The 12,827-nt window shown below is 31.6% G+C and overlaps 1 protein-coding gene across 3 annotated transcripts in view; it reads left to right on the top strand.

Annotated features, from left to right (window-relative positions):
- LOC148607651 (synergin gamma-like) overlaps window positions 1-12,827 on the top strand; it is a 28,598-nt gene that overhangs the window by 2,976 nt on the left and 12,795 nt on the right. For 2 of the 3 annotated variants that reach the window (XM_088546629.1, XM_088546630.1), the window contains exons 5-13: window positions 1,007-1,194; window positions 2,590-2,772; window positions 3,172-3,369; window positions 3,744-3,861; window positions 6,371-6,533; window positions 7,752-8,178; window positions 8,670-8,736; window positions 10,383-10,492; window positions 11,444-11,479. In XM_088546629.1, the coding sequence (XP_088402755.1) occupies window positions 1,007-1,194; window positions 2,590-2,772; window positions 3,172-3,369; window positions 3,744-3,861; window positions 6,371-6,533; window positions 7,752-8,178; window positions 8,670-8,736; window positions 10,383-10,492; window positions 11,444-11,479 (1,490 nt within the window). The remainder of the gene's footprint in view (window positions 1-1,006; window positions 1,195-2,589; window positions 2,773-3,171; window positions 3,370-3,743; window positions 3,862-6,370; window positions 6,534-7,751; window positions 8,179-8,669; window positions 8,737-10,382; window positions 10,493-11,443; window positions 11,480-12,827) is intronic. The other variant, XM_088546631.1, reaches the window with a different exon arrangement.

Genomic DNA, 12,827 nt, shown 5'->3' with positions numbered 1-12,827 from the left:
CATCTCTTTTTAGGGTGTCTCATAACCAATTTTTATTTCCATATCAATAAAATAAAAAGTACATTCCTCGACATATTTTAGGCAGTAAAAATTAAAAAAGAAATGCCGCTCTCATTGGTTTTCATGAAAAATTAAGAATCAAGAAATAAAATTTTTAGGGCCTAATTTAAATTATTTTTAGGCAGCACAGTTTTTGTCTGGCCTGCCTATGAAAGTTACGGAAGGCGATACTTAAGTTCAAAAACTTAATGTTGTTTCCTGATAAGTTCATTTAAACATGAACCCCTTATGGTTGGTCAATGATCTTTGGTGTACAGATGTATTATCATCATTGCATCACAAATTCATGCCAATTTAACACATATACCCTGCAGTCATGGTCTGAGTTAGAAAGTTCAATGTTAAAGTTTAATGTTAAGTTTTCTAATAAGTTCATTTCAACTTGAACCCCTTATGGTGAGTCAATGATATTTGGAGGACATATGCTTTACCATTATTGCATCACAAATTCATGCCAATTTTACACATATATCCCTGCAGTCTAGTGCATTTTGTAGTGGTAACACAAAAACGATAATTTTATAATTTCATATTATACAAAATATGCAAGACTTATCTCCGTGATAACAGTTTATTAAACTATGGCACTGGTAATTATATTTGGAGAACACAGATTTGTGATGATAAATGTAAATAAGAGCTTTAATTCTTATTTGAAAATTGCTTCATTGGGATTAACACCACATCTCTGGTTTTATTTTAATGTTCTGATTGTTCATTTTTCTTTTCCTAATTGTATGTGTTGTTCTGTTTTCTTTGCTATGTCCTTAATTTTTTTTGCTTTCTAGATATGAATATTACTTAAAACAGTTTTCTCTTTATTTCATTAAATGCCAGGTTTATCAAGAAGTGAAAATAGAATTTCAACCAAATAATACATTTTACACTTTCACAATTTAAATTGTAGCTATCCAAATATATATATAGTCAATTTTCACTTCCACAGCAATCCCAGTATCCGACAACCTATGTCACCAGAAACAATGAAAAGGATGGAAAAGGAAAAATTTTATATGGAACAAAAACAAAAGCTGAAACAGTTCCACACACAGTCTGTTGATGCAAATAAGCTGATTGAAAACATGTTTGGTAAAACAGAAAAATCAAAAGTCAAAGAAAAACAGAAACTGACAGGTACTTTCAATTAGATGCCAATAGTATTGCTCTTTTGTACTGTACATTTAAGGGTATGTCCATGCATCCTGTCTCAATTGTTTGAAAAAGGGAGATAACTCTTTATTTTTGTGCAAAATTTTATTCCTTTGTTAGGGAACTTTAGAATCTTTTAAGAACCATCCATTGTCACTTTAAAAAATCTTTTTACAATTTGATATACATAAGATATAAACATAACATTGGAATAAAAATTCAATGGAGTAAAATTTACCCTCTGCCAACCATATCATAGGATCTGCTTGATTTTTACATGGACAGCCTCTTAGTTATAAAATTTAACCATGTGTTTGGAAAGCCTGCATGTTTTTATTTTTTATTTTTTTTCATAAAAATGTCAACATGTGGCTTTTCACATAACCATTGGTCTTAGGAGATATAAATTATATAAAATGGATTCTAGAATTCAAAATTAAGGGAGATAACTCTGTAAAAGACACTGAAATACAATAAAAATTACCAGAGAGAAGAATGAAAAATTTTACATTTCCTCATAAAGACCCATGAAGCAACTTAATAACAAAAATGAAAATGTGTAGCCTTTTTTAGGTATATCACAAATTACAGAATTTGCATGATTCTTACAAAGACTGCTACATAAAAATTAAATGGAGAAAAAATCAGTTTGACTGTCAAACCAGTCATATTGTATAGATTTGGTCAAGTGCAAATTCACCAAAGACAGAACTTATAAGCTTTTCTCTTAACACAAAAGAAAAACCTTGTATGCTCTGAGTTTGTCTGATCCAATTCTTAATTCATAATTGAACTGGTTCAATTTTTTACTATCACTTTTTTCTTAGCTCCTCTGCTAGGATGAACTGTTGGATAGACAACTTAGGTCATTGAATTGTCTTATTTTCTGCAAATAGTTCAAAAATGGTTTTAGAATGGTTTTTTCTTTCTGCCTTAGAGGTAACCTCAAGTGTGGAAGGTTGTGGGTTTGATCCCAGGCCAAGTCACACCAAAGACTTTATAACTGATAGTCGGTGCTTCTCTGCCAAGCAAGGGTTATTTAAGGGGGTAGAGTGATGACTGGTTGGCTTGGAGTCAGAATAAGATGTCTGAGTGGACTGACATGGTTACCTGTAGGCTGTTGCTTCTGTTGGCTAACAATAAAAATCCAGCTCAGTGTGTCTGACTAGTACAAACAGGATCTGTACAATTGGTCAATCATTCTCATCTAGAATTGCATGAAATATCTGCCATAGGACATTAAACAATATCCATTCAATCAATCTGCATTATGGGATAATTTTTTATTGTAGTGGAAATGGTTGAGTAGATGGTGCAATTTACTGATGACAGAAAATTTAAGACTCTTGAATTTTATTGTTATTTTACTTAAATTAATAGATGATTACAATGAGAGTTTTGGAGATTTTATTGGTGGTCCAACAGGAAGTAATAGTATAACTCAACCAAACGCAGCACAGCAGATGACAGCTCAGATTGATACTGGATCCCCAGCATCTATTGAAACAAATGGCAACCAGTCACCAAGGGGAGGGAATACAGAGAAGAAGGAAGAAAAGAAAGGTTGGTGATCATACTGAAGGAAAAAAATAATAGTTTATTAAAAAAGCTTACAAAATCATATGAACAATTCTAAAATTTTGAAGGTTGTTATATTGAATTTAAATTTCAAAGTGGATTGTTGGAAACTAGTTGTTTACATTTAAGCTAACATGGTACTACAAAGTTTAAATGAAATGTTTTGTGTTGAGTAAAAGAGATATGTATGAAAAATGTCCTTTAGACACCACATTGGCAAATGAATCTTCAGTAACTACAAAAAGAAAGGGTGGTATAGTCTTCACGACAGTGTTAACTGTTCATTGATTATCATAATTGAACTGTCACAAGTTATCATACTTATCATACTTTACATTTTCGCATTTAAAGACAGGATTTTATGATTTAAAAAAAAAATTTCAGTTGACATCAATGCTATGATGATGGAATGCTCAGACCTGAATGCTCCAGTCAAGGCTAAAACATTCCACAATAAGCCTTCACTGAAGGAAGTCCATCCAACCCAATCAGCCCATACTGTCAAACAACATGAGAGTAATCAAGCATTGCAGTGGAAAAATGTTGATTTAGATAACATGGGGGATATGTTTGTTGTTCAAGGTTTGTATTTAAGACAATCATCACTCACAGCAATTTCAAGACATAAATCAAACTTTCAAATTAATATCTGCCTTGTTATACAATAGTTTCAAAAGTTGCATTTCAGAAATAGTTAAATTGCATTCACACTTCCATGTAGTGATTTCATATTAGCTGTAGCTGCCTTTCAAATGAGTTATCATAAGGGTTACAGGCTATAATAACTGAATACATTTCACAATTGAATTATACCATGTAGAACAATATTCAGTTCCACAGCAGTGTAACTACATAAGTGATAATTATGGTGTATTTGCAAAAGCTTAGTAAAGATTACAGTGCAGTGAAGAAACATTTAAGATGTACTCGTAATAGATGTTACATTCCAATTTTAGGACCCGTCATGAGAGATGTGACGCCTGAGAGAACTACTGAGTCAGGTCTACCTAAATGGTGTACTGAAGATTTACAGGTTCCTGAGCTTTACAAACATGTCCTGGAAGCCAGTGTAGTGTAGGTTTCTCATTAGAATAGTTAAATGTATCACTGAGAAGGCCAAATAAAAAAAATATGTGTGGTTCCTGACCGACACTAGCTGTTACTAGCAACCTGATAAATTTTTTTGCCAAAATGAAAAAAACTAATCAAATGAAAACTGGCTGACCCTTCCCACTTCCAGTAATCCAGATTTTCTTTCTTTCAAAGATGTGACCAGAACCACACATATTTTTTTATTTGGCCTGAAGGTTAGGTAGCTTACATGGGCATTTTAAAATGAATTTAAAACTCATGCTTCTACATGTTCCATAAAAGTAAGCATTTATCATTATAACAACTCAGTAGGTGTTTCTAGAAAAGCAGAGGATGCTTACCCTACCTGTGCACCTAGTCCATGCTCCCAGTTTTTAGTGGAGTCTGATTTGCCCATTATCTTTTGTTTCTCTGTATATGTTATTTTGGTTATTTCATGTTATTTGTTGTGTGTGTCTATTTTCCCTGTCCATTCTTTATCTTTTGGAACATTTTCTTTTGATTTCTACACAAATATTGGTTCCCTTGATTATTCTTTTGATTGCTGTATTTTGGTATGCTGTTGTATGTCCACACATTGTATGATAATTCAAACATCTGTTGAGAGACTTTAACAATATTTGGTACAATGTTAGTTTTAATAGGGTTTGTAAATCTCGTCATGTGAGAATGGGTCCCAGTCTACCATTCAAATGCATAGAGATTTGTCATTTTCAGAGCATTGGATTTAATATATAAAATCAAAACATATTTTCGTGTAAAAATACCAATAAAAATGACAAATATCTATTTCCACATGATAAAAGTGTTAAGAAAAACATAAAAAAGAGGATTTTGCATCATAATACAGCGTTTCAAGATCCCAGAAGTAAACAATAAAATACAGACTGGTCCTCAGATTTCGATATGTTCTACATCAGAAATTCTGGTAGGGAAAATGAAACTAGAATGAGACTTACAGACCCTATACAAGAAAACTTTCTTTTGCTTTCCATTGTTCCATATAGATAGAACTTATCACATAAGGAGGATGACATATTATTAAATTATGGCAGCTCAGTGCATGCAATATCATGTTTTATGGAACATTTAAGAGAGATATGGACAGAGGCCTTTGGTCGAGGTGGATATCTCCTTGAAGTGTTCCATAAAACATGATATTGCATGCACAAAGCTGACATAATTGTTTTATAACATTTCCCTGCAGAAATTTTAAGAATTTCCTAATGAGTGAGTTTCTTTTTATCACAAATTAAAAAAAATATATTTTGGTGTACATTTAGTCTGATCAAGTCAAGTATAACAATTTTTTGTATGCATTTGATTTTTGGATGGTTTTTTTTTAGCAAATTAAGGCAAAATCCTATTAGACATTTGAACAATTGATATTCACTCTGATAATTTTAGTACAGAAAACACTTGTAGAGTGAATGTCAACAGATGGCGCCAACAATGCAATATCTCTTGTAATCAAAACGTCAGGTGTGCAATATTATCAGATTATCACATGACATTTTTGATATCACATGTATTATTGATAACCGCAGACTCTAGGGCCAATATCAACCAAGGACTAATAATACATGTGATATCAAAAATGTTATGTGATGATATTTTAATCACATGCTTCACAATAGGAGTGCAAAATAAGACTATTAAATCATACATTTTGAAAACACCAAAAAAACATAATATTTATTTTTCAACAATTTAATAATAACGGGATAATAACAGATAGCACTTTTATATCACTCACAGTTTTACGTTTTGTATTAATATTCTTCATAGACTATATATTCCATGGTATCATCAATCTTTATTTCCATCATACCCAGCTGTTCATCTGCTTCATCGCTAGATGCCATATTGTAAACAAATACGATAATTGCCGAGCGGTTACGGAAAGGAGTGTAATATCACTTACGGAAAGCCAAGTTATGTAATACCATTCCGAAGCATGTAATAATATTTTGATATCAGCCCGTTTAGACAATCTTGAAAAATATCAAATTTTTGGCCCTAAAACTTGCTTTATTATACAGTAAGAAGTGATACTTATTTTCTATAAGTATATAATAAAAAAAATATGGATGTGTCAGAAATATATTGTTTAGATGGAAACTATAAAATATGACATGTAATATCATGTGGTTTTACCCAGCTGTTTATTTGCAGATTTTTTAAAATGAATGAGTTGATATATATATTAGATTTTTTTAACTCTTTTTGTTGTTTTTTTAGGTGAATTGATAGTGTATAAAATATTCATTTTTAAACATGCACATGTAGTAAGGGACATATGTTTATACTATTTACTTTAAGATTTGCTCTTTTTAAGGCCTGTGGTCCATTAAACCATCTTACTAATTTGTTACAACAACAAAAAACTAAATTACTTTTATCTTAGGTTAAGAATAACTTTTTTCAGTGTATGAAAAATATTATCCATTAAATCAAGCATTGAGTCATTTTATACTTGTTTTCTATATAGTGATGGTAACATACAGACAGACAGACTGTATCCCATTCTGATTTTATCTGGTCTCCCTAAAGAAGTGCTGGGACAGATATGGTCCATGTGTAACAAGGTTACACCAGGTCAACTAGTTAAGGAGGAGCTGTACTTGGCCCTGGGATTTATAGCTCTTGCTCAGGTATGGACACTTATCTACATTTATATAAAGATCTTCCATTTGAGGCACAAGCACAACAGCGGTATGACATATGCTTTAAAATTAAAACTGACAGCAATGTAGAATTGTTTACTATGGTAATTTAGGTGTTTTAACATTGAAGTAGTTTTGATTGTTTTTTCTTTGTTAAATATGAAACATAATGTGTTAATAGTAATAATGAAATCATTTTCATTATAATATGTATAATGTGGCATGGAATACTGTGAATAAAATCAGAAATATTTACAATAGTTCTTAGCACTTTGAAGCTTTTCCTAGGATTCAGCTAGGCACATTGAAGGAGGTAGACCTATGGTAAGGGATATAACTCTTGAAATCAGTAATATGTTTGTATCATATTGAATTTCAACAAAGCATATCAAGCTTCAATTTGAAACAGAATGAAATCAGTCCAAGTTACTTTGATGCTTACATGAGATTGATGTAAAATGTTGCATACAAACATTCTAATGGTTTGTAAGAGTTGTGTTCCTTACCCTAGGTCTACCTCCTTAACTATTGAAGTATGCTCTGAATGTCCCTTCTTTAAAAGAAATAGTGACAGTCAGACAAATGGAATAAAACATGTGAAAGGAGATAATACTATTCTGTGTATACACAAACAAAATTAAAGTGTGTTGTCATATGTTTTAAAACATACATGATTCATGTTTGGGACTGATGTAAATATCTTTGACAAATATAAACTAATGTTTTCAAAATTTATATGAAATATGAAATATTTATATGAAATCCATATTTTTGCAAATCAAGCCCCATGGAATACATATACTTACCTTATGATTTTATTTACATGTTTATAATAATTAATTCCTTAGTCTTAAAAATATGTGTTTCTAATGTTTAAAAAAAAAATTAAAAAGCATCTTATAATAATGCCTTATAGTTACTCTTTCATTACACCAAGCATTACAAGCGAGGCTAACGATAGATGTTCAGTCAAACTGGAATGGGTATCAGACAGGCCCACAGAAATGGGTCAGGGAAGTGAATTCAGAGTGAAAGTAGCTTTTAAACACGTAATTATTATTTTTTAAATGGATAACTGTTTTACCTATCCTATCTTGTCCTTTTGTCAATGTCTTTACAAACATCAGAAAAAAGTATAAGCGCGATGTTGTTGCCTTACTCATACTATTTTTTTTATATTGCTTTAACTTTTCACTTTTTTTGCAGCATAAGCATCCTCTACAGATAGATCTACTACACAAATTGCCTCAGGCTCCTTTACCTTTCTTGGCTCCTCCCCAACAGCAAGCCCCACCTATTCCTCAGCCACAAGTCACACCAACAAGCCAACCAATGATGCCCAATTCTAGTCAACCTACAGTAATGCCACCTGGTGGTTTGAGTGAAAACAACATTCCAGGAGTGTCATTGTCTCATTCAAACTTACCAATGACTGTTGCCATGCCTACAAGTACCTTGAATCAGGGACAGACAATTCCTACTCCTAGTTTTCCAGTTTCTTTATCTGGTCCGTCTTCTGGAAGTTGGCATTCACATAACACTGGATCAATAGTTAATGCAGTCCAAACTTCAAACAGCACTGTTGATGATGATGACTTTGCAGATTTTCAAGAAGCACCTAAAATTTCTAAAGGTTTGTCTCTATAGTTGATTGTGATAGGCAGAGATGATTGTTTTTCATTTGAAAATGGAATTCTGTTTTTTAAATCAAGACTCTAGTTTTTATAGTACATTTACAATGTGTATTCAACACTTCCAATTACAGATTTTAATTTTTTTTTTTGTCAACTGAGTAAAGTCATATCTGGATGATTTCCATGTACAGTTAGTAAAACTGTCAAAGGTCTCAAATCTATGGTCCTTTTGTGCAAGAAGTTAACTTTTCACATCATCACAAATTTAAGTTTCTTTCCTATCTGAATTAAAAAGGCTTTGAGAACATCAGTGTGTAACAATACTATGCAAACATTCCTCACATGATTTCTTCAAGTCAGTTGGTGTTTGAATTATGTTTATAAAAAATACAATTTTTAACATACAAGGATTAATGGTCCATTTAATATTGTTAAAATGATAGACCGTGTCAACCAAAATATTTAACTATGGCAATTTTTTGTTCATCAGAAATTAAAAGTCCAGTCAAATCTGTTACAAAGGAGAAACCAAAAGAATCTAAAGAGGACAAAAGAGAGTAGGTATCCTAGTAGATATAGTTATACCCCCTGCAAACAAAGGAGTCACCTTGTCTGTCCATCTGTACGTCTGTCCACATTTCTTGTAAAAACAACTCCTAAACGGCTCAAGAGGTTTTTTTTAAAATTTTGTAGGAAGGTAAGGCATCATATGTAGATGTGCGCAAAGGAATAAAATTACTGTTGGATGAATCCAAAGGGAGACAATCCAACTAGAATTTTTCATTTTCATTGAAGTCCACTTGAAACAGTGGGTATTCCCTTTGTGAGCTTGCTCATAGTATTTCTTGTCTGCTTTTACATCTAAGGTTGTTCTGTAAGGGATATATGTGATTTTCTGAATCATTTTTAATGATTAACTCTAGCGGATAATTTGTAATTACCATAATTTATCTGTAGTAAACTCTGACAATGATAGGTTTCATAATAAGTGAAAGTTAGAAAATTGCAAAATATCAACTCAAATTATTTAATTTCAATACCATAACAAACGAGCCTTGGTGACTTGATATTTTGCAATATTTAGATTTCGACAAGATTACTCAATATGATGGGTCCTCTATTTAACATTTGGGCTGTTTTAACATGATCTGTCAACATGTAAGACACTACAACAACTCAAAAATACTTTGATGAATGACTGTCTATAGTTAAAGCCAGCTTCATTTTTATCGGGTTTTTGATCCTTCAGGAACAAAATGCCATATGTTGGTGGTCCAACACTGGAACTTCCCTACTATTTCTGAACACAACACTCGTCTGAATATAGCTGAAATATTGCTGCTCGGACGTTAAACCCCAACAAACAAACTGAACACAACACAAAAATATTGTCCAAATGTAATTCCTTTAATATCATTCAATACCTTTTTATAACCAGTAAATATATTTCTTGCATTCAATAATATTATTATTGCAATTAAAATTGAGTTCTAGTCTTCATATCAACTGAAGATTTGAGGGACTTTTTTTTTGGCCTTGAAAGATATTCAGTAATATTTTAGCATTCAGGGAATTTAGTTCTTGCAGTAATGTATCAAGAAGTGTAAAATGTTTTAAGAATGTTCCATTTAACACATATATCAGTCAAATTCTCCATCCTATCATTAATATTTCACCATTAATAAACAGGAAGTGAAGAGCCGGCATTTTAATCAAGTAAAATTGGCAGGAAAATTCACATTGATAAAAGTGTCCAGTTTTTGAAAATCAAGGAAATTATTTTCTTAAGCTGAAATTGGTTTTATTTGAGTATAATTACAGTGTAGGATAAATAATCTGTTAATATTTGGTTTTGAATGTAAATGTATATTAACTTCTGGACAGGTTTAAAAATTTGGGAAAATGTTGAAATGGAATAAAATTTGTTAATGTGTGTTAGGTTGGAGTAGTAGTATGGATTGACATTCAGTTTATACATATTAGGGGAAAATAGCAGTTCTTAATAATATGTAAAATGCAAATGTATGATCACAGTTTTATTTTACATCAGGTAATCTTTGAAATATTGTTCATGCTACAATTTCACAAGAATCCAAAACCGCCAGTGCTAACAGCACTTTGATTATCATATTGTTCAAGAATTTTGTGTGGGAGCTATAGTACTTTTGAACAAAGTTTTATAACATTTAAAATCATTTTTTAGATATTTGTATTCAGTACCGCTCCCTGACGATGATCTGACAGACCACCAAATATCAACAGAACAACATTACTCCAATGTCAGTAATTTCTTTGGTAGTGACGATTCCTCTGGTGAGTTATCAAATTCTTCATCAGCTTTATACTTCAATGTTTTTATTTTTTAATTTTGAACTTTTAAGTTATCCCTCACTTTTTATATTTTATTTGCTTAGTGAAACAATATGCAGTCATAAAAATTTTTCATAAAAGATAGTTTAACATTGGTAAAATTATAAAAAGTTCATACAAGCTTCTGAGGTTTGGGGTAGTTAATAAGAAATATATGTTTATGCTTCCTCCTTCCAAACTTTGCTTCATTTTAATTGCTTTTTCAAATTTGCAGTAATCTAACAAAGAAAACCAATTTTAAGAAAGTTTTTTTTTTTAATATTATACAAATTTAAGTACTTTTTTTTAAAAAGTAGAAGTACATGTTATATTTCTGTCTTTACAGTCAAAATTACCCTTTTTTTTCTCAGTTTTTGTGTTTTCACTTACCACAAATCTCAAATCCCAGATTAAATCATTCTAAGTCATTAGTGTTCTGAGGTCTATGGTGGTCAGTACTTTGACTGAAGTGGAAAAAAGGAGGTGCTGAACAATATTTTTATATGTTTAACTATGTATTCTAGCAAGGCAAGGCACCAAAATGGGATACAGTTGTCTTCTTTTGATCAAATGACCATTACCTGATGAACTTACCTCATGTACTTGTAGTTAACTGCACAGCTTGTCAACTGTCCAGTTAACTACCTTGGAGCTATTTCAATTAACACATATAAGATACTTGGGAAAGATGAAGACATTTTTTGCCAAGGGACTCATTTGATTAAGTAATTTTATGCTTAGTTATATATTTCATTCTTTTTGTCAAAGATGTTGACAATCGCCCATATAGCAGTTCATCAGGTAATAGTCATTCAAACATAAGAAGACCAACTCGATCACCTGAAGATAACTATTTTACTCGCTGTAAATCAATGACTTAATAATATGATAACATGAGAATACAAATGGTTTCAGAAGTACCTAGTAAGCCAGTGTCAAACCATACTAAAGGTAGTACTATGCTAATCCCTGCATGCTTTTGGTTACAGTCATTTTACCTCTTTATAGATGTGAATCTAATACATCGGTGATAATTCTCTCTACTATCATCCATTATTTTATGTTATAACATTAAATATCTTCAAAAACAATATATCCATTCACAGTGGTCCTCTCCTCTTTTAGGTTGATCTGATAAAATATCCATTCACAGTGGTCCTTTCCTCTTTTAGGTTGATCAGACAATATTCTCTTTTATAAACTAGATGCATGTATATACAATTGGGTATTAGATATACCATTGCATTCCAAATTATAAATGTTTTTGAACAAGGATCTTAACTCCTGAATGTTAAATGCAATGAACACCATTAGTATCATGTTAAAGATAGATAAAGATTTCATTGAACAGTTTTTCATGTGGAAACCTTAAGTTTTAAGGAGTTACATGAGGATCATGAATATAGATCTTAATGAAATTATACTACAAGATGCCAAACCACCAAAAAAAAAAGAAAACTGGGATTGATTTAGGAGATTGGGACTTGAACCCTAGAAATTAGGGCCAAAAAGAAGACCAGAAACAAGCATTTTCCTGATTTCTTGACAATAGCATGTACTTAAAGGTCTCATACCAAAAAAAGGATGATTTTTTTATTGATTTTTAGCCTTATATTATCTTATAATGCTTAAGAATAGAGATCAAAATGGATCAGAAGGAAGCATTTAAGTAAACTATACAAGTTCAGTAGATGTGTATGGAATTCGTGTTGATCACTATATTTCATCACATGATTTTTTCTTGGGGAGAGGGTGGTTACTGTTTCCATGAAGGAATAAGGGGGAAAAAAGGCAAAAAAAACCCCATTTTTTTCTGGTTTCATGTGAATAACTTAAGTAGGAGTGTGAAAAAAGTTATATGATATTTTACTATTAGGTACCACATCACAAAAGGAATGTTTTGGTGTATAAAGAGGGTGACGGCTCTTATTTTTTTTTAAGAATGAAGGATAAAAAGGGGCCAGAAATAAGTGTTTTCTTCAACTTCGTTTAAATTACACATTTCCTATCTATTAATATCAGTTTATAAGGTCATTGACTTGTTTCATTCTGATCAGAATCTTGTCAAGTATTTTTAAATTGTGAGGTGTATCAGTTAGATGTTGTGTCCATAATTTTTGAATGGCCTCCCTACAACAAGACTTACCTTGACAACCTTCTGAACAAACAGTTGCTGCATCCCTGTGTAACAAGGGTATTCCAGATAATCACACCGGTTACAGTATACCATGCTACTCTCTCCCATCCAAATTTTCTGCTGTTTGCTTTTTAGTATTTTTTTTTTCTGGTTTTGGCATTT

The sequence above is a fragment of the Perna viridis genome, chromosome 9 (genome assembly GCF_037379345.1).
Source record: "Perna viridis isolate PV_CMFRI_1.1 ecotype Kerala chromosome 9, ASM3737934v1, whole genome shotgun sequence".
Classification (NCBI taxonomy): Eukaryota; Metazoa; Mollusca; class Bivalvia; order Mytilida; family Mytilidae; genus Perna; species Perna viridis.
Note: the sequence above shows the minus strand (reverse complement) of the source record. Positions and strands in the feature narration are given on the sequence as shown.